Here is a 23,034-nt window from a genome sequence, read left to right on the forward strand (position 1 = left end):
TTTTAACAGGGAACTTTGTTTTTGAGCTCAGTTGTAAGGTTGAAAAGTTAAAAAGATGCTAGTGTGGCAAGGTTTTAAGTCCTAGTGGGGTAGCTGAGGCTACTCATAATCTGTATTTTTCCTCTTACTATTTAATAAAATTTCCTGTTATTGATCAAAAAAACTGTCCAAAAACTTCAACGTTCACTTACAAAAACAAACTACTTTTTATCAATAACAATTTATGTATTTTAAAAAATAAATAAAACTGTGAGGAAGACACATCAAAAGGTGCAATAGAACCTTCCTCTGAACAAGGCCCAGAAGCCTCAGACATGTAAACTAAGCCCAAAATAAGGCTGAAACTACCTATAAAAACAAATTAGAAAAAAAAAACAAAGGAGAAAATAGGTTGTACTATAGTTTTCAAGGCGACGCCCAGGTGACATGGCACCCTTGGAGGCTTCCCTCACCTAATCGCCAAGCAATTTTGTACATTGTGTTATAAAATACTTTTGTATTCTTGAGTTTTTGAGATTATAATTATAAAATAGACATTATTAAACTAAAATGTTCATTTTGTGTGTTTATTTACTATTTCTTTTTATTATTTTCTTAATTGTGAAAGTTTAATCAACATAGACATTGCTAAATGCTGTGTTGAACCCTAAGACTTAAAAACCTGAACCAATAAGCAATGTTTTAAAACGCAGAGGCATGGCGCGAGGCGTTCCATTACCTAGAGGCGTGGGGCGTAGTTCAGAGCGCAAGAGGCGTAAGCCTCCCAAACACAAGGAGGCGTAAACCTCCTTAAGGGGAAGGGGGTTAGGAGGAGGATGAAGAGGAAGGAGGGATCTCATTCTTTCTTTATTTTTAATAAAAATCTTTTATATTAAGAAGAATAAAGATGCATAACATTAGTTGGAAGGGGGGCCTTGTCAAAGCGGAGGCAAGCGAGAGAAGCGAACTCGCCGGAGCAGAAGGGGCAGGGGGCAAACCACTTGCTTTCCCCTTATCTTTTCTTCTCTTCCCTTTCCTTTTCTCTTTTTTTTCTTCTCTTTCTTTTTCTTTCCCTTCCCTTTCTTTTCTTTTCCTTTCCTTTTTTTTTCTTTTTTCTTTTTTTTTGTCTTTTTATATAAGATGTGCATGAGGTGCGTGAGGCATATGCCTCTAGCACGCCTCATGAAAAAAACGCATGAGGCATACGCCTCTTGCACCTAAGGTGTACGCCTCAGGGTGTTTTGGGAGCGCCTCCCATGCCTTCTAATGCACACATCTTATTTCTTCTTTTCTTTTTCTTTTCTTTTCTTTTCTTTTCTTCTTTTCCTATAACAAAAATAGGAGTTCAGCCCTTATATTTTTTTGAATTTTCTTTCTTTCTTCCTTTTCTCCTCATGAATATGTTGATTTTCTATACTTTAACATAAGTTTATACTTTTCTTATGAAAATTATAGATAACTATTAAGGAAATATGGTTATGAAACCTAGGGAACTACCCTAGGATATATTTTTTTACTTCAAAAAAATCCATCACCTAGGCAACTAGTCGACAAGGCGCCCCGTCACCTAACTGCCTTGGCACCTCCAAAACTATGGGTGGTATAACTTTGGAATTCTTGGCATATTCCTTTTACATAATACACATCTTTTTCACATAAACTAACAGGGAAAATTTCAGTTACTGATCAAAACAGATAGATTTAACATCCGTAGATTACTATCAACTTGGTACCATAGATTAAAACATCAGTTTGCCTCAAGAATTAAGTCATACCCACCCAGGCACCCACCGACCAAAAAAACAGTAGTAGCAACCAAGTGGCAAATATCAAAATGCCAACAAATCCAAACATATTAAAAAAAAATTCTAACTGAAAGAAAATCAAAACTAAATTTGTTTGAGCAAAAGACAAAGTAAAGTGTGCATACCAACTACAGGGATTGGTTCAGGGAAATCAACATCATGATCAGCCCCAGCAAGTCCAAAAACATAAGGACTACCAGGATGTGCATGCCTGAGCATTTTAAACAAATCAGAAAGAAACATTTATGTCATGAACACTAAGAAGCAGCAATTATAAAAATAGTAATTTATATTCTATCTTTTCCCATGAAATTAGCTTCATATAAAGCATAACATGGAAAATATCACAAGATATCTTCAATTCTGACAAACAAGGAATCACTCATAAATGTTAACTAAATCATAAATCATAAAATAAAAACCAAAGAGCAAATCTTCAAACAGCATCATCTAATATATACACATATCAATAGTGCAATGTAACCATTATCTAGCAAAAATATGAAAAGCATGAGAGAACACAATAGGCAGTATAAGAAATTATCAGTAGACTTTCTTTGTACTCCATCATTGCTAGGAGAGGAATCTTGAGGGTCATTTCTATTGAGGATCCCTGTAAAAGGACAATATTATGCATCTTGTTTATGTCTATATATGCATGCAGTTCTCTTTAGGCCCTTCATTGTGTTGCACTTGCCAAATTTCCCTTATTTATTAGGAAATAGGATTAGCTGACCACTTTAGCTGTTCAGCAGGCTGTGGAACCAGTAATGACACTCCACACCAGTCATAAAACACATGGGGTTCACAATCAATCAACCTCCCAGTGTGGGCCCCATGTATTTTATCCCTGGTGTGGAGCGCTATCATTGGTTCCACAGCCTGCTACACAGCTAAAGTGTTCAGCTAATCCAAATTCATTTATTAGTAGGGATTAGTATCTTCAGTATACTTATCCAATCTCTTTAATTAGAATATTCTTTCTTCAAGTCAAAAACAAATAATGCAGAGGCCAGCCAGTTTTAGGGGCATTTTCACCATCTATTCACTTGGTCAAACTCTGGAAGACTGAGAGCCCAATCTGCAATCGAGTTGCTCACTCCTGCTAACAAATATTCAACATTCTTTTCCTTTTGTCCTCAAAGACCCTTCTATTTCTCTCTTTCCAGATGGACCAGCATACTTCAAATGGAATACAGCTCCCCAGGATTTTGGCTTTCTTGCTTCCTCTGATTTTCGGCCACTTGGAGAATAACTCTGCTGGAACCAAAGGAAGAAAGACATTCTCTCCAAACATGAAGGATTTGCCACACTAAAGAGAAGAATAAATGGATGAATGTTTCTTCCTCCTGGTTACACAAGAAGCAGTTTGCTAGCTGCAAGCCTCTGGATTTCAGGTGATCATAGGTTAAAATACTGTCATAAGCCACCAGCCAAGCAAAAGCTTCTACCCTTGGGGGTACTGGGTTACCCAACACTCCTTTTATCTGATCTAATCCCTACCATCTCTCAGTAAAGCCTTGTAAAGGATTTAACTGAGAGTCTTCCTTCTCTGCACTCTTTCCACCATAATCCATCTTCTGTAGTTCTGGAAGTGTTTCTCTTCTAACTTTTCCAATAACAGAATACACTCTTCCACCTCTCGGTCAAATAAAGGTCTTCTGAACATCGGGTTCCAAATCACTTGCTCCCCTCTCCACTCATAGCACTGCTCAATAGACACTTGTTGATCAATCAGCTTGTATAGTCTAGGACACACCTCACACAATTTTCCCACCCCAAGCCACTCATCTACCCAAAACCTTACCCTAAGACCTTCCCCCAATTTAAACTTAACTAAACTGATGTGGACGCGTTTATTGGGAAGAAGTATAGCCGCCGGCAGCAGCAGTAATTGGGTGTTCTCAGTTCTCATCTTATCTAATTCCAGCTAGATACAGTTCTATCTTATCTATTCAGCATTCTTATCTTATCTATTTTCAGTAGTAGGATTAGTAGGGAGTCTTTATCTATTCAATGTTCTTATCTTATCTTATCTGTTTCCAGTAGTAGGATTAGTAGGGAGTCATATCTATTCAGTGTTCTTATCTTATCTGTTCAGTAGTATAGATTAGTAGGGAGTCTTCCTAAAAGCAGGACTCTTATCTCTTGTAATCTCCTATTTAATGAGCTGATAATATTCAATAAAGGCATCGAAATTCTCAGTCAAGACAGAGGAGAGGAGAGTTGGTGATCTCTTGAACAAATCACCATTAAGGCGCCAAGATAGGTTCCTCAAGAAAAGGGAGGAACAAGGGAAAACAGGAGGTTTTCCCCGTGGACCGACCCGTGACGAGATCCTATTCTCGGGCCCATAACAATTTGGTATCAAAGCAAGGCATCATGGGTGACCTTGAGCAGTTGACGACTAGGGTTCATGAACTGGAGCTCAAGATCGTGGAAAACAGCACGGAGGTGCGCGAGATCAAGGACGACGTCCGAGAATTAAGGCGCTTGATGGAGTTGTACTTTTCCAACAAGGAAAGGAACCCGGAAGGGGCTGCAACCACAACCGGCCGCCGACCAGACATGGCAGAATCGTCCGGCGAGCAGCAGGTCGTTGCCCTAGCGCAGGTTAGCAACACCCAGAATGTCCCAATTAAGCAGGAATCCGGTGTCATCGAGGATTCCATCGACGAGAGTTCAAAGAAGAATAAGAGCAACTACTCCAAGGTCATCATCGCTGACCTCAACGTCGACCCTCCCAAAAGCGACGGCGATGACTGTGCCTCCATCGCTCCTCCTGATTCCACCAGGAGCATTAAGGAAGAAAATTGTGGGGAGAAAAGTACCTCAGTATGTAAAGACGTTGTGGTTGATGCCACAGAAGGAGAAGCTAAACGGTTAAATAAACTGGGGAAGTGTCGCTCAAGAATTAACAAGGGCAAATGTTCTCTTGAATGTGGGCCTGATACGGATGCCAATCAACACTGTCAAGGGGCTCCAGCATCCCGTGAGGAAAAAGTCAGCAACCTTAAAACTGGTTTGGTTCATGTTGCAAGGAAGATGCCCAAAATTACCCATGCACATTTTATACTTGGCCTAATGTATTAGAGGTTGGGTCAGCCACAGAAGGCAGTGCCAGCATATGAAAAGGCAGCAGAAATATTACTTCGGAGTGAGGAAGAGATTGACAGGCCTGAGTTACTTTCTTTGGTTCAAATTCATCATGCACAGTGCCTCCTGCTAGGAAGTACAATTGATCATTGTGCCGATAAAGAACTCACGCATAAAGAACTTGGAGAAATTATTTCTAAGTTGAAGGAATCAGTGCAGTAAGATATTAGACAAGCATCTGTCTAGAATACACTTGGTTTATTACTTATTAGAATCGGCCGTCTACAGAGTGCTATATTGGTTTTATCCTCTTTGTTGTCTATTGCTCCTGACCACTTGGACTCCCTTGCAAATCTTGGGATTGCATATCTTCAAAGTGGTAGCTTGGAGCTGTCAATGAAATGTTTTCAAGATTTGATTCTAAAAGGTCAAAACCATCCTGCGGCCCTAATCAATTACGCATCTCTTCTTTTGTGTAAATATGGTTCAGTTGTTGCAGGTGCGGGGGCAAGTGTTGGTGAAGGAGCTTGTATGCCTCATGTTGCGGCTGCAAATGTTGCAAAAGAGTGTTTGTTAGCTGCAGTCAGATCAGATCCTAGGGCTGCACATATCTGGGTGAATCTTGCTAATGCATACTATTTGGCTGGTGATCATAGAAGTGTTGGAAAGTGACTAGAGAAGGCAGCAAAACTGGAGCCTAATTGCATGTCAACTCGATATGTTATTGCGCTTCATCGTATCAAGGATGCAGAAAGGTCTCAAGATCCCACTGAACAACTTTCATGGACTGCGAATGAAATGGCTTCAATACTCAGAGAAGGGGACTCTGCAACAATTGAGCTTCGAATAGCATGGGCAGGACTTGCCATGGTTCACAAGGCTCAGCATGAAATTGCAGCAACGTTTGAAACTGGACATAATGATTTGACGGAAGTGGAAGAGCGAGCTCTGTACACACTAAAGCAGGCAATAGAAGAGGATCCAGATGATGCAGTTCAGTGGCACCAGCTTGGCCTTCACAATCTTTGTACTCTACGATTCAAGACATCTCAGAAGTACCTTAAGGCTGCAGTTGCCCGTGGCAAAGAATGCAGCTACGCATGGTCAAATTTTGGTATCTCACTGCAGCTGTCTGAGGATGAACCTCTTCATTGGAACCCGATCCAGGGGGGCAAAATCATTCCACCTATCCTGGATTCCTTTGACTGAGTTTCAAGACACATATCCTGATTTCGAGATTGAGGACAAGCTCTTAGTCCAGGAGGGGAGTAATGATGTGGACGCGTTTATTGGGAAGAAGTATAGCCGCCGATAGCAGTAGTAATTGGGTGTTCTCAGTTCTCATCTTATCTAATTCCAGCTAGATACAGTTCTATCTTATCTATTCAGCATTCTTATCTTATCTGTTTTCAGTAGTTGGATTAGTAGGGAGTCTTATCTATTCAATGTTCTTATCTTATCTTATTTGTTGTCAGTAGTAGGATTAGTGGAGTCTTATCTATTCAGTGTTCTTATCTTATCTGTTCAGTAGTATAGATTAGTAGGGAGTCTTCCTAAAAGCAGGACTCTTATCTCTTGTAATCTCCTATTTAAGAAGCTGATAATATTCAATAAAGGCATCGAAATTCTCAATCAAGACAGAGTAGAGGAGAGTCGGTGATCTCTTGAACAAATCACCATTAAGGCGCCAAGATAGGTTCCTCAAGAGAAGGGAGGAACAAGGGAAAACAGGAAGTTTTCCCCGTGGACCGATCCGTGACAAGATCCTATTCTCGGGCCCATAACATAAACTTCTGAACTCTTGATTAAAACTCATGATTCCTTTCCACACACATACCTCATAGGAACATCTTACCCCCTTGATTCCCACCCGAACCTCACTAGGGATGACAATTTTCCCCATTTCCCCAATCCCTACGGGGACCCGCCTCAAATGGGGCAAGGATGGGGCTGATTTTCCCTCCACGGGGACAGGGATGGGGAAATTTTCATCCCCATTGGTGGGGACAGGGAGAGCACTCCCCACCCCGTGGGGATCCCCGCTAATATATATGTATATATGGATGCGTACGTCTATACATGTACGTATGAATATATTTTAATCTTTTTTAATGGGATTGTAAATTTTAACTATTTTATTTTAATGTTTTAAATAAAATAAAAAACAAAAACAAAAACAAAATGGTTGACATAATAAAAAATCACGGGGAGTGGGGATCCCCATGGGGATGGGGATAACCTTGCCCCCGCTAGCGGGGATGGGGATGGGGATGGGGATGAGGAGTGGCTCCCCATCCCCGCCCCACCCCGTTGCCATTCCTAGCCTCACCACTCCATATTTTCGAACCACCACCCTCCTCCATAATGCCTCCTCTCCATACCCAAATTTCCATGGCCATTTCCATAAGAGTGCTTTGTTAATTAATTTCACCCTTCCCATCCCTAAACCTCCCCCCTCCTTTGATCTACAGACCTTCTCCCACTTGACCAGATGAAACTTTTTAGTCCCCCCACCCCCTCCCATAGAAAGTCCCTCTGAATTTTCTTTATTTTCATCACCAATTCATTGGGAACTCTTAAAAAGGAAAGATAATATGTTGGTAAGCTAGACAGAACACTCTTTATGGGTGTGGTTCTCCCACCCAAAGATAGATACTTGGTTTTCCATCTGATTTGGGTCTCCCCAACACTTTCAGTTCCAATCCATCCTTCTGGCCACTACCAATGAATCTCATCACTCTAGATAAACAAAGAACACTTCAAATGATTAAGAATAACAATATAAAGATTATTCTTCAATAAAAAATTGAAAACACAATATGTTTCTTAGGGTTACCTAACCCTAGCACCACTAAGACAAAGAAGAACAGGGGGACCGATCTCACCAGGCAGTCCAGAACCACCAAGAACAGCAATTAATCTCTTCTAGGGATTAAACAAAATCCAAAAAACAGCAACCGCCAACCCTAATAAATCTCCAGCATGTCCATCCCAACTCTGAATAGAAAAACTTCAGCCTTTGTTTGATTTTTGGGCAGCTGTACTAGGACAGACTTCTAGGTAGCAAAAACAGACTTTGATATTCTCCAAAAATCTCTTAAATGCATCCAGTGAGATAGGAGAACTGATCAGCACCTCAACTCAATCACCGATGTACATATTGATCCTAGGGTTGCATGGGTCCACCAAGCAAGAAAAAGAAGAGTGATCCTGGCTCTGATACCAACTTGTGATTCAACAAACAATAAATCCAGCTAACTTAGTCTAATATGTGCAGTTGAAAGAGACAGGTTGCAGCAATGAAATACAAAACAAAACAAAAAAAAAAAAACGAGAGAGAGAGAGAGAGAATGGAAGATAACACCAAGATCATCAAAAGTTCAACCTCTCAATGTATAACAAGACCATCAAAAGTTCAACCTCTCAGCACAAATCAAACACATTGAGGTAGGCAAACATTTTATCAATAACAAGTGGAGAAGCTTGTTTACAATCATCAAGTCTGAGTTTCACAATGCTGATATTCTAACCAAGAAAGTGGTTAAATCCCAATTGGAAAAAATTTTGAGCAAGTTAACATGTACAACATATATGCTCAGCTTGAAGGAGAGCATGTTAAGAAAATCTATTTTCTTACTATCAAGGGTATATTTTAATTCTATTTTTTTATCAGCTATTTCAATTCTATTCAGTAGTATAAATGTTATGTGCATGCTTAACATTTTACTTCCAAATCATACTTCTTCCTCCAGTTCTTCTCTTCACATTTTTCTCTAATTTCTCTTTTCATTGCAAAAATGATCAATTATAAAAAATGCAACTATTAATGGTTCTTGACAAGGAACATCTAGTGGTTCCTATGATGCTTATTGGGTGATCTGGAAAATTTGCTCAAGTGAAGAAACAATTTTGTGCAAGGACTTGCCTAATTCCAATTTAAGATATGATGATGATCAAATTAGACCGAACCCTTTTAATTCAGGGGATGTCGGATTAGATGGTGGAGTGGAAGTTGCAGATCAGACCTACAAGAAAAATGTGGTTATGAAATTGGGAAGAATCATTGCTAGAGATAAACATCAGAAAGACCTCAAGAGATTTTCCAACGCAGTTAAACGATTCAGAAATCAAAAATATCACCAGACTGTTCAGGTCTTGAAACTGCTTGCTAGATTGAAAGGGGGTCTTCGTGGGATTGGACCTATCAAGAAGGTGAAGAAAGTTAAGAAAGTTGGCATGAGAAGCAAAGGAGTTTAGATGCATATTGCTGGCAGCGTGAAATAATCAAGGATCGTCTCATGTGGTGTTTTATTGGGAGTGTTGTTGGGTTCTGACGCTCTTTTGCAGTCCAATTAGTGGGTTTGGATGTTTGTTGCCTTTGGTTTTTATTGTTGATTGTTGTGAATTTGTTGTTGGGTTGTTTTCATTTTCTTCTTTCGGGTGACTTCTGATCACCTTTATTGTATCTTCTTTTTTCCTTTTAATAAATTTTATTTATTACCCAATTCATCAAAAAAAGTATTTATTATCCAAAAATAATAATTAACCAAAAGAAAAGAGTAGAACTAAACAATTGGCCAATTTCAATGCATAAACAAGTTGTCAGTGAATTATGCAAGGCAAATGGCAAGTGACTACAATAAAATGCTTCAAATGATGATACAAGTATTACTTCTTAAAGGTGTTACCAAATCCAAACTGCAGCAGAAATTATTGATGGAACATGCAGAACTTAGGATTAACATAGAATTCCAAAAAAAACAGCATCCAAGAAGCTTATAATTCTAGATTACATTATCATTTAATTACCCGGAAATAAAACGACCTTTGCGACAACGAGCTTGAGTTGGACCTTGAACTTCCTCAACTATGCACTGCAAGGAGTAGACAGCATCAAATAGAAAACAAAACCACATCAACAAACTAATCAAATCAAAAGGAGAAAAAATCACTAATCATGAAAGTGCACCAGCAATCCACGTGCCAACATAAAGAAATATCACAATTGATGGCTCAAGGGAAGTGGGGTATTTTGGTAATTTTACCTAATGTCAATGAGGTCTTATCTAGGAGTTATGTTATTTGGGTCTTTTTTTAGTTGTTTTTCAATTATTTTTTATAAGTGACAAATATTTTATTAAAATGAAACCTCAACATGCCCATCAAAGTGTGCATCACGCCAAATGAGTATAGAACACCTACTCCAATAAATATGGAGCTCAGCAAAACCAACTATTAAGATATTACAACTTGTTGCCCATCCCTAACACCACTACTCCAGCTGTTCCTTTAACAGCCACTGCCCTTGTCAAAGAATCAGCTAAAGCATTTGCACTTCTAGGCACCCTTTTCAATGAGCTATTCAAGTTGCTGCCTAGTATCTGTGCCTGTCGAACCAATGGTTTGAATTTTAATGGAATCTCCTCTAGCATTCTCATCCCACGGACGTTAGCTTGGCATTCCTCCTCTACCTCCACATCCTTATATTTTCTTTACTCATCACTTCAAGCCTTGAATTGAGTCGAGCAGTTCATCCCTCAAAGAATTGCAGCAATTGCCATCTTCAATTGGGCCCAAAGAACTGAGTAGAACATTGCCATTATGATCCCCTACCACACCCCCAACCTGGATTTCCAAGACCACACCCATCAAAATTTAGCTTGTCTCCCCATGGTTGGGGCTGTCCATTCTTCCATTTTGTGTCTTATAGCTTGGTATCCGATAACAATTTGGTATCCTCTTAAAAGGTCATTTAGAGTGACTCTTTTACAATCCTCACTCACCATAGCCCAATAAGACACCCTTATTATGATGAGATCAATCAACTCCACCCTCATAGCCTTCTCTTCGAATATGTTTCCATTCCTTTTATTCGGCAATCCCCATGGCATCACTGCACACATACACTTCCATAATGTCTTTTTGTCTTTTTGTCTTGGAGTATTACATAACATTATAGTTTATACTTGTGGCAAAAAAGTCCTTTACCTTCAAAGGGGCCACCTAATTGCTCCCTGCTCAACACTTAGATACAAGTCCTTTATGCCCATTTTTTATGCTAGTAAATATAAAAGAAATCTATTAAAAGAAAAAACAAATTTAGGTGGATACAAACTGAGTTGACAAGGCATAACTGAGACAAACCAAATCCATTCCACTTACTAACATCACCCCAATACTGACAACAAAAACCTGCTAAAACAGTAGCTGGTTACAAAATGGGGGATCAGAACTGTGGCTTTCCAACAATGAAAGGAAGAAGATCAGGTGGCTAACCAGAGATAATGGAAACAGTGGTTGGGTGGGTTAAAAGATCTGCTAATTCTGTAGCAGATGCCTTAGCTAAACAAGGGGTGGAGAGAGATTCACTTTTCTGGGCACAACTGTAAGGGATTTGATTGTAGGGGGAGAGATAAGAAGTTTTATGTCTCACAGTCCAACTGTATTTAATGTAATGCACTTATATTAATTAATAAAAGGTTGAGTTATTGATCAGAAAAAAAAATAAAGTCAAAAGCCCCCCCAAACATCACATAAACCAAATTCCCTACCTAACTCACCTCTCACATATCAGGTTCGCTACATCCTGATTTGAACACAACTAACAAACAAACCTCAAAACCACAAATATCACACCAACAAGCTCTCACAAAATTTATCCCAATAAAAAAGAACTTCCTATGGCCCTTCTTCACCCTCCAGAATTACCTCGTCTAATTCCGGATTTGAATTGCTATTCTATACTTTTCCTTTCTTTTTCTTCTGCTCCAAAAAGAAGCTTTACTAGAAAACTCTTCTCCTCCTAGAAAAGGAATTCCCAACCTCCTCAGCTCGACATCTTTTTCTCACAATCTACTCAGATCCATTTTCTTATCTATCTTGAAATTCTTATCCAATATGAGTGAATCATTTCTAGGCTCTATATTGTTCTTATGCTCTAGAATGACCATTTCAACTTTATCTTTTCTAACCATATCATGCCCATCCAACCATCGGTCGATAAAACACATGATTCATTATTACAAGCAACACAAACCTTCTCCGCCTTCAAAAACAACTTTTTTTAAACTAAATAAATGAATATATATATATATATTAAGAGAAAGAAGAGAAAATATTACAAATGGGTGAAAAGAAGTCACCCCACATACAATACAGAAAGTAGCGCCAGCACCAAAGACAACCTTCCCCTTTAGCCTCCCAATATTAGACCCCTAAGTAAAATCACAATTGCCAAAACCCCAAAGGAATAGTGTAAAAATACAACAATGGGAACTTCAACCCTTGAGAAACCAAAGAAGATTTAACCGACTGAACCTCCACAAACAATCCTCTACCCAAAACCTACCACCCTTACCCAACTAAAACAAGACTCTTCAAATAAAACCCCAACTGGTTGCCCTATTACTCACCAGCTTTAATGACTGCAACAACAACCTCTGCTTCTAACCACCCTTTGTCTTTTTGACCCCCACTACTGGGTAACCCCCTCCCCCTCCAATCTGGCAAAAATATTTTATACATGAACAGTCCAGGTAGCTTTCTAACTTCTAATTCTTCTAAATGCATTTGGAAAATTCTCGGAGGATTTCAGATCCTTTATATTAGCATTAATTCTTTCTAACTTTAACGCCACGTTTTATCAAAATTCTGATCTGTCACTACTTCACCACTCTCTTTTCATTCCTCCACATCTTTTCCAACAAGCACCAACTCCTCTATCTTCCAAATTTCTGGAATACCCCCTAGTTTTGTCTAGACCCGAAACAATTCCCCCACCTTTGACGGAAAACATAACTTCTCTTCTAACTCCCAAAAGATTCTTCTTGCAAATCCCCCCCCCATAAAATACAAACCCATCATTTTACTCACCTCCAACTCCACATTCACCACTATCTCCAAGTTGAGTGATCTTCCCAATTCATGAACTTCAAAAATTATGAAGTGGCTTGGTCTTACATTTCCTTTCCTTAATGTAGAACCTTGGATCATCAGACCATGCACCCCACACCTGTCCTGTTCACCTTTTCCTTCCCCATCTTGATTAATTTCTTCCACTAGATCATAATCCTCTGACTAGTTCTCCAAATTTCCCCCATCCCCTCTAGTCTCTGACCCAATTGTTGTTTCGTTAACTTATATTCAACCAACTTCCCTTTTTCAACACCCTCACCTCCAACGTCCTCAATCTCCTTCTCTCCCCTCTTAACTCCTTTCTCATTCCTCCCTATAAGTTCCTCCTTGAGCCAAGATTTGGCTCCAAACTTAATTTCTACAGATCCACCAAAACCACCCTCTTTTTCGCCTCTCAAAGCCCCAATGTCACCTTTTTGAACTTCACTCTCTAGCCTTAGTTTGCTTGTCTTCAACAAACATTTCAACCTCTTTATATCTTCTCAGAACAACGCACTGAAGACGAACATAGACCTAAGCTCAATTCTATCAAAGACCCACCTTTACTTGACATCACATGCAAATTTAAAAGCACACGGGCCCCTCCGCCCTAGACCTCCCCACTTGAGATGGCCCACGAAGGTTCCATGTCATTTTATCTCAAGGCCCAACAAAGATCCACCCATGTGCTCAACTAGGTTAGCACATGACTTGGTCCAACCACATTGATCACAGGCTTTCATAGTTTCATTTGATTTTGCCTAGGACCCTTCTCAAAAAGCCTTAACTTCTTCACAGGGTTTCCCCTTCCCCCATTTGACTAACCATTACTACCATTTGTAAGAACATGTAAGAGAACTCTACCACGCTCCAATTCCCGACCCCAAGCTAGGCCACTATTCTTAGAGCATAAGGTCTCCCCATTGAAGGAATGAGACCCAAAAGCTTTTGATCTTCATGTTCTCTCTCTTCTCTACTAATGAAAACACTTAGAAAATTTTAACTCCCCAACCCAACACTACCACATAGTACTCAATTTTCCATGTTAGCATCTTCCTGCCCCCATCTCCAAAGTGCAGCACCAATGGAGGTGATCATCCAAAAATTAAGGTTTAACCACCTGAATCAGTTTTAACATTTCTTGGAAGACCTTCATACTTTGCTCCCACAACCCTTATAATGACTAAATACAAGCCTCTCAAGAACACACCCTCCAAGACGGACTCCACACAAGGATGCAATCAGCTTCATGGTGCTCTCCATCTAGAGGTGGAAGGGTAATCCAAGTATCCTTATCACCAAGCCTTCACCATGTGAGACAGATTTGGCGTTTGACAAAAGACACCATTTCGAAGCAAGTGTTTGTCCTTCTTCAGTCTCTATAACTTCAACAACGATCTACACTGCATTCTCTAACAAATCCAGCAAGGATTTTTCTTTCTCACATGGGGTGAAGATGAAGGTTCCTTTCACCTTTAATCTTTTTCTTGTGGCCTCACATGCTTTCTTCTAACCTCTAACTTTCTACTTAACCAAAATCACCAGTCATTGCTCCCATAGCCCCATTCACCCACTTTTTGAATAATTAACATCTTAGACATTCCTAATGTAACTGGCCATCATCAAATGCTCCCTTTATTTTCTGTTCTCCTTACTTGGGCTTAAACATATTTTCAGTCTCTCAACTTCAAAAGCGCCCTACATATCTCCTTCACCTTTGTTCATCTTCTATGTTTCCTCTAGAATAAACAGAATTTTTTAATCATTTCCTCTAAAATGTCAATGACAATGTTTAATATAAAAGATTATTCCTAAAAATAAACAAAAAATGAGATCCTCCTTCCTCTTCTTCCTCCACTTCCTCCTCCTCCTTCTTCCTCATCCCCCTCCTCTTAAGGAGGCTTATGCCTCCTTGTGTTCAAGAGGCTTAGTTCTGAACTTCGCATCACACCTCCGCATTTTAAAACATTGATTATTGTTGCTTACTTAAATATAGAACATATGTTAGAAATGTTGAATGGAAATATTGTTAAAATTATAGACATTGATGTAATCTCGGTTATGTGCCGCAAGGGCACTTTTGTCTTTTCATCTTTCTTTATTATTGTATGGTCGCCCTAGCATATAAATAGAAGGACTGGCACCACCAGCCCAGATTTTCTTCGGACTCCAATCTTCTCTTTTCTCTTCTTCTCTTCTCCCTCCATCTTCTCCTTCCTTCACTGTTCTTTTCTGATCAAAATCATGGTATCAGAGCAGGACAGTGCTCTGTAAAAGTATTCATGTCTGATTGAAGCTATTCCAATCACATATCTGGACTGTGAATGAGGAAGACGAGTCCGACCTTGCCTTGAGAACTGTTCAGTTGACCCTGTTCCATTGCCTTTAAACAGAAACTTGGAAAAAACACTTTCAGAGAGAAGCAGATGATTGATTGAGGTCTTCTTAGAGGTTGGTGGTTGTTTTTCTTCTTCTCTTCCATTCTTCTCTGGACTGTAACTTCCAGAAGTCAGTCGAACTGATCAGAAACATAGACTGAAGTATTCTTATTATTGGTTCTTGGTACTGTTACCAAGAACATACTAAAATCTGCCGTAGTCAAATGGTGTAGGCATGTTGAGTTGCTTCTTGTGGGTCGGTGATCCAAATCTGTGTGGATGAAGAACCTGTTTAGGTCATGTATGACCTGGTTTAGATGGAAAGGTACAACAGAAGAGCTGTAGATGTTATGTGTGGCTCAAACTAGCCTTTGTGAGGTTGGTTAGACCTGTGAATCTGTGACAGCAGGTGCTGTAGATGTTATATGTGGCTTAGCCTAGCCCTTGTGAGGTCGATTAGACCTGTAACCTGTGACAACAGGCACTGTGTTACTGTGTTTACAGTTTTTTTTAAACCTTACAGTGAGGGCTGTGTGTTTTTTGAGTGTGTGGACTGCGGAAGAAGAGTTGTAGGTCTCAAACTTCTGATAGTAGCATCTGTTATGGCCTCTGAGGACTCTGCAACTTCTGGAACCTTCAATCAAGGAGGAATGAATAGTAGTCATGAATCTATGAGTTTTCCAACAAATATTACTCCCTTAGATGGTAGAAATTATTTGACATGGTCTAAGGAGATGCGGCTGTACATCACAGCCCGAGGTAAGGCAGGGTATATAAATGGAAAAGTGAAGGAGCCTAGACAGGTACTGCTGAATATGATAAGTGGGACCAGGAGAACTGCATCATTATGTTGACTACTATGCTACCATTGGTTAAGCAGAATTTTATGTGGACTGAGACAGCCAAGGAAATATGGGGACAAGCAAAGGCACTATGCTAGAATCTATCAATTGCAAGACGAGTCTGCAACATGTAAACAAGGGGAAAGAAGCTTATCCACCTTCTATTCTGACCTCACACCCATCTAGAAAGAGTTAGATTACTATCAAAACATTGATTGGGAGAACGAGAAGGATGCCAAAGCTTACAACAATTAGTTTCACAGCAGCGGGTGTTTGCTTTTTTGCTAGGGCTTAATCCCATTTATGAACCCATTCAAGTTTAGATTTTGGGCAGCAAGGATCTTTTGTCTATCCAAGAGGTGTATGCACTGGTTCAATCTAAGGAAAGTAGAAAATCTGCCATGAATCCCCCTGAGGGGGAGACCAATTCAGCAAGAATAGGAGATGGTAAATTGTAGTGCACTCATTGTTAGAAATCCCGACACACACGGGAGACATGTTGGGAATTGCATGGAAAGCCAAAGTGGGCACAAGACCTAAGTAAGAAATCAGCACAAGAACAGAACAAGAAACCAAATCAGAACAAGTTCACCTCGGCTAACTTGGCCTCTCATGAGCCACAAAGTGGATGTACTATTGTGAACTCGTAGGATTGCCCCCCTAATTCTGACATCAAGGAAAATATTATCAATGCCTTCGGTGACCATTTGGAGCAATATGGTAGGGCTCTAACACAAGCTTATTCTAGACCCACTCCTTCAACCTCTTATGCTTCCTCCTCAGGTAGCTTAGCTTCTACATTCCATGTGTATATTGAAACCTCTGAATCTCCAAGGATTATACATTATGGTGCTTCCAATCACATGACTGGTAAATCAACCTTTTGTCAGTCATACACCCTTCTTTCTAACATAGATAAAGTGAGGTTAGTTGATGGGTCCTTCTCCTCCATTGCTGGCCGAGGATATATATCTTTACCATTTGACCTACCTCTGTCAAATGTTTTACATGTTCCAAAGCTGCCTATTAATTTGTTATCTATTAGCAACATTACACACTCTTTGAACTGCTCAGTAACCTTTTTTTTCCTCTCAATCCTGTGTCTTTCAAGATTTAGCCTCCAGGAGGACGATTGGTAAAGGGAACATGGTGAATGGCCTCTATGTGCTAGAGAATAAAGTTGGTTTTGCGGCCTCAGAGTCTTTGAATCAGTCAAATAAGAGTCAGGTTACTTTATGGCAAAATCATTTGGGTCATATGTCCTTTGAGTCTTTGAAGTACTTGTTTCCAAAATTGTTTAAGTCAGTGTCAGTAAATGATTTTCAATGTCAAATGTGTCAACTAAGCAAGCACTGTAGAACTTCATTTCCTTTACAAAATAAAAGATCAAAAGTTCATTTTTCCATTGTGTATTCTACCTGTAAATATTCCAATGGAGAATGGCTACAAGTACTTCATATCTTTCATTGATGACTTCTCTCGATATATGTGAGTTTACTATATGCGCTCTCGAAAAGAAGTCCCTAAACTTGTGAAGGCTTTTCAACATATAGTATACACACAATTTTAGACAAAGATTCACATTTTCCAATTAGACAATGCCAAAGAGTATTTTCATGGTGACCTCACAGAATTTTTTGAAACTTGTGGCACTCTTCATTTTAGCTCTTGTGCCAAAACCCCTTAATAGAATGGGGTTGCAGAGAGAAAATCGTCATCTTCTAAAGGTTGCTCGGCGGTTGCTGATACACATGAATGTTTCCAAAAGGCTCTAGGTGGATACTATTATGACTACGGCTTATGTTATCAACCGGATGACATCTCGTCTCTTGGAGTATGTGTCCCCTCATTAGCTCATCTTCCTTACCGCTTCATTGTTTCCTATCCCTATGTATGTCTTTGGGTGTAAGTGTTTTGTCCATGATTTGTCTCCTATTCGTGGTAAGTTGGATCCCAAAGCCATTGTTTATGTTTTCCTTGGCCACCCTCTCTCCCAAAAGGGTTATTGTTGCTTTGACCCCATTTCCAAAAAGTACTTTGAATCCATGGATGTCTCCTTTGAAGATGTTCCTTTCTTTTTTGCTTCTCCTCAGGGGAGAGTTCAAGTGAGGAGAAACAAAAATAGGTTTTGTTGCCTTCTCCTCTTGATCCTCCTCAATTTCGGGTCTTTCGTAGACAGTGGTACAAAAGCCAAGGCCAGGGTCAACAAAGTTCAATAGACACAAAGCATCCTGAAGTTCTGCAACCCATGCCATCGGACTCTCAAGGGTTGAATCCATCACCACATCCAAGTACTATCATTCCAGTTGATATTCCTAAACCCATTGATATTGGCACTTCCAATTGTAATCTAGATCTTCCTATTGCTAAGAGGAAGAGTGTCAAATCATGCACCACACACCACCCAATGGCTCATTCATTATCCTTTGAGAGTGTTTCACCCTCTTTCCGTGCTTTCCTCTCTATTATTGATAGTGTTCCCCTTCCTAAGAGTGTTACAGAAGCTTTACTTGTTCCTGAGTAGACAGATGCAATGAAGGAGATCAATGCCCTTCAAAAAAATGGCATGTGAGAGTTGGAAGATCTTCTTGAGGGAAAGGAACCTGTAGGGTGCAAATGGGTATTCTCTGTGAAACATAAAGCATATGGCACAGTGGAAAGGTACAAGGCCCAGCTAGTTGCAAAAGGTTTTTCACATGTATATGGAGTTGATTATGCAGAAACCTTTGCCCCTGTAGCAAAAATGAATTATATTCGAATACTTCTCTCTTTAGCAGCAAATCTAGATTGGGAGCTTCATCAACTGGACATTAAAAATGCCTTCCTGAATGGTGATTTAGAAGAAGTGTACATGACCCGACCTCCAGGTTTTTGTACTAAGGGAAATGAGCAAAGAGTCTGCAAATTTAAGAAATCTCTATATGGCCTAAAACAGTCCCCAAGGGCCTGATTCAATAGGTTCTACAAGGCAGTCCAACAAATGGGCTTTAAGCAGTGCCAGTCTGATCACACACTCTTTGTGAAGAGAGAACAAGAAAGAATGGCAGCCTTGATTGTTTATGTCAATGATATTATTACCACCGATGATTAGGACTTAGAGATACAAAGATTGAAGAGATTCTTAGCCACTCAGTTTGAAGTGAAGGATCTAGGGCCTTTATGTTTATTTCCTTGGTATTGAAGTTGTCTGCTTTAATCAAGGTATCTTCATCTCCTAGAGGAAATATACCCTGGATCTCTTGAAAGATATGGGGAAGCTTTAAGCAAAACCTAATAACACTCCTATAGAAGTAAACCATAGGCTTGGGGACTACAATGATGAGCCCATAGCAAACACAAAGCAGTATCAAAGATTGGTGGGCAGACTTCTCTATCTATCTATGACAAGACCTGACATTGCATAAGCAATGGAAGTCCTTAGCCAGTTTATGCATGCTCCCCAAGGCCACACACTTAGAGGCAGCAAACAGAGTTCTTGGATACCTGAAGAAATTCCTTGGGACAGAGCTCCTATTTGAAAAGCATGGGCATATGAGAATTGAGGTTTACACTAATGATTGGGTTGGTTTTATGGATGACAGAAAATCCACTAGTGGCTATTGTGCCTTTGTTGGGGGAATCTTGTTACTTGGAGGAGTAAGAAACAAAGTGTGGTGGTCAGATCTAGTGCAGAAGCTGAATATGGGGACATGTCTCATGGTGTGGCAGAACTACTATGGATAAAGAATCTCTTGGGTGAATTGGGCTTTCCTCTCAGTGATCCTATGTCACTCTATTGTGACAATATCGCTGCTATCAACATTGCAGCCAATCCTGTTCCCCATGATAGAACTAAACACATAGAGGTTGACAAACACTTCATAAAGGAAAAATTGGAAAAAGGAGAAGTTTGCATTCCCTACATCAGCTCTAAGGAACAACTTGCAAACATCCTTACCAAAGGATTAAACTCCTTGTGGCACTATAATCTGTAACTAGTTGGGGATGATTGATATCAACGCCCCAACTTGAGGGGGAGTGATGTAATTTTGGTTATGTGCCGCAAGGACACTTTTGTCTTTCCGTCTTTCTTTATTATTGTATGGTCGCCCTAACATATAAATAGAAGGGCTGGCACCCCCAGCTCAAATTTTCTTCAGACTCCAATCTTCTCTTCTCTCTTCTTCTCTTCTCCTTCACTATTCTTTTCAGATCAAACTCAAACACTATGGAAATACTATGAAATATGTCAAAATATGCAATGATATTCTATGAAATGCTAAAAGAAGCATTAATACACCTTTCTAGACTAGTATCTTCCTTGATGCATCTCTTTTTATTCTAATAAATAATTAGAATTAAATCATACACAAAATATAAACCATTTAATATTTTTATTTGTTTTTTGATGAGAAATAGTAACTTTCAATATAAACCATTTATTACTAACTTTCATCAATAATACATCATACAAACATTTAATATTTTTATTTTTTATAGAAAATAATTTATTTATGCATTTTATTTTTTTCTGATAAACCATTTATTACTAACTTTCATCAATAATACATCATACAAACATTTAATATTTTTATTTTTTATAGAAAAAAATTTATTTATGCATTTTATTTTTTTCTGATAAACCATTTATTACTAACTTTCATCAATAATACATCATACAAACATTTAATATTTTTATTTTTTATAGAAAATAATTTATTTATGCATTTTATTTTTTTCTGATAAGAATTAGTTTGAGTAGTATTTTTATTATTATAAAAAGTATCTCTTTAGTTTTGTTTTTCATGAACATTTTATCTCATATATTAACTTTCTTACTATTTGTTCATTTTTTATTGCTTTTATAAAGACGGTCTACAATATTACCATATAAACCATTAATTAAATCACATAAACCATTTAATAATTTTATTATTATAAAATATTTTATTTATGCATTTTATTTTATTCTATTTTAACAAGTATTTAGTTTAATCGATTGTTTTTTACTTGTGCTTTTTTATAAAAAAATTTATATTTTTTTCAAATATTAACTTTCATTTTATTTATTCACTTCTTATTACTTTTATATAAGGTCGGTCTACAATTTACTACAGACCTTCATATACTACAACCAATGTTTTAAAAACCAAGCCAAACGCTGAACCGTTTTTGCATCCAAGTCAAATCAGTCAAATTGCAACACACACACACACACACACACATATATATATATAAAAATATATATATGTATGTATATATACATACATTGATAACATAGATATAGATGTATGTATGTATGTATGTATATAAACATGTATTATATCAATAAAATAATATAGAATTATACTCCGATTGTAATATATGTATATAAAAGCATTATTTTATGATTAATTTATATTTTGTTTCATTTTTCATTTTTTATTTATAAAAACGCTAAAAATTTGAGATTTGAGGCCAAAAGGGGGGTTTTGTTCCAAAATGGCAAGACATCTTTGAGTCCTTGATACCAAGGTTTTCGAACCGTCATTGACCCAGACAATCGGATCATTTGACCCAGGAACCGTCCAGGCAACCGGTTTTATTTCACCCTTAACCTATTTTGTGGTCAAAAACGTTAACTTGGTCAACAACCCAATGATCCAATTGGTTGAACCGTCAACCCATTTGACTCGAACAACAGTTTGTCTTTTTAATTTTAAATTTTTAGTTTTATTTTTTTAATTTTTAATATTTTTACTTGGAACGATCCATCTATTCAAACCAGATGATTGAACCGCTAACCCGAAAACCAGTGGCCAAAGCGGTTCGAGTTCTGGGTCAATTTTTAAAACATTGCTTGATACACATAAATCTCAAAAAGTTACCTCAAATCGATATAAAGATCACCCCAATCATACAACTGAGTGCAAAGTCAGGGCCATTACTTAATTACTTTTTTATTGTTTTGTTATTTCTCTATTTAAGTATTTTATTATTATTATTTAACTATTTTATTATTATTTTATCATTTTCTATTATTTTTATTATTTCATTACCATTATTTTTATTTTATAATATTAATTTTATTCCAAAAATAATGAGCAACATCAATTTATTAATGTTAATTATAATTAACATAAATATCTAGCCTCATACTCAACTATGGGGGCAAAATTGTAAAGTAACCATATTTCATTCAGCATTCAAGTTTCAGTTTAACATTCTCTAATTCAAATATCAAAATAAAGCCAAAAAACAACAATTTTCAAAGTAGTTTTTTCAAGCTGTTTTTGCTCTTTAGACATCAGGCTTCAGACCAACAGAACGACAACTAAGGCTCCTGTTGTTAGGCTAATTTATTTGTTTTTTATAGTTGTTGTTAGTGTGCTATCAACCTTGGATGTTGTCAGCTTGTTTTTTTTTATTAGTTTTTTTATTAGTGTGTGCCGCCAGGGACATATTTGTAATCTCCTACTTCTTTTATGTTAAGTTAATTTGGGCAGGTGTTGTGGATGATAGAAAGTTCACAAGTGGGTACTGCACATTTGTGAGAGGTAACCTGGTGACATGGAAAAGCAAGAAACAAAGTGTGGTAGCAAGGTCAAGTGCTGAAGCAGAGTATAGGGCTATGGCACATTAGGGTTATTTATTTGTTTTTTATAGTTGTTGTTAGTGTGCTGCTAGCATGTTCCTTTCTTCCTTTTTTATTAGTTTTTTTATTAGGGTGTGCCACCAGGGGCATATTTGTAATCTCCTACTCCTTTTATGTTAAGTTAATATAAATAAGAAGTTGGGTGCTGCCAACAACACTTTTTGACTCTCAATCAGATCTCTCCTTCTTCCCTTCTCTTCTCTTCTCCTCTCTCTTCTCTCCTCTCTCTTCTCTCTCTCTCCAAGAAAGAAAACAGCTCCATTCATAAATGGTACTAAAAAGAAAAAACTTTGAAGCACATAATTCTATTTTAAATATTAACATCCAGGATGCACAACATATCACAAAATAAAATCATATATATATATATATATATAAAACATTGTAAGACAATAATCAAACAAAATCAACACTCAGAATCGGAACTT

The 23,034-nt window shown here is 38.2% G+C and overlaps 1 protein-coding gene and 1 pseudogene across 5 annotated transcripts in view; one reads left to right on the plus strand and one right to left on the minus strand.

The window, feature by feature from the left end:
* The window catches only part of MSH1 (MUTL protein homolog 1), a 73,996-nt gene that overhangs the window by 35,684 nt on the left and 15,278 nt on the right, over positions 1-23,034 (minus strand). For all 5 annotated transcript variants that reach the window (XM_019198674.2, XM_010266552.3, XM_010266551.3 and 2 more), the window contains 2 exons: positions 9,690-9,754; positions 1,910-1,995 (listed from right to left, as the gene is read on the minus strand). In XM_019198674.2, coding sequence (XP_019054219.1) covers positions 1,910-1,995; positions 9,690-9,754 — 151 coding nt within the window. The remainder of the gene's footprint in view (positions 1-1,909; positions 1,996-9,689; positions 9,755-23,034) is intronic.
* On the plus strand, positions 3,955-6,366 carry LOC148804028 (uncharacterized; annotated as a pseudogene).

This window comes from Nelumbo nucifera, chromosome 1, assembly GCF_055504915.1.
Source record: "Nelumbo nucifera cultivar China Antique chromosome 1, China Antique-T2T, whole genome shotgun sequence".
Taxonomy (NCBI): domain Eukaryota; kingdom Viridiplantae; phylum Streptophyta; class Magnoliopsida; order Proteales; family Nelumbonaceae; genus Nelumbo; species Nelumbo nucifera.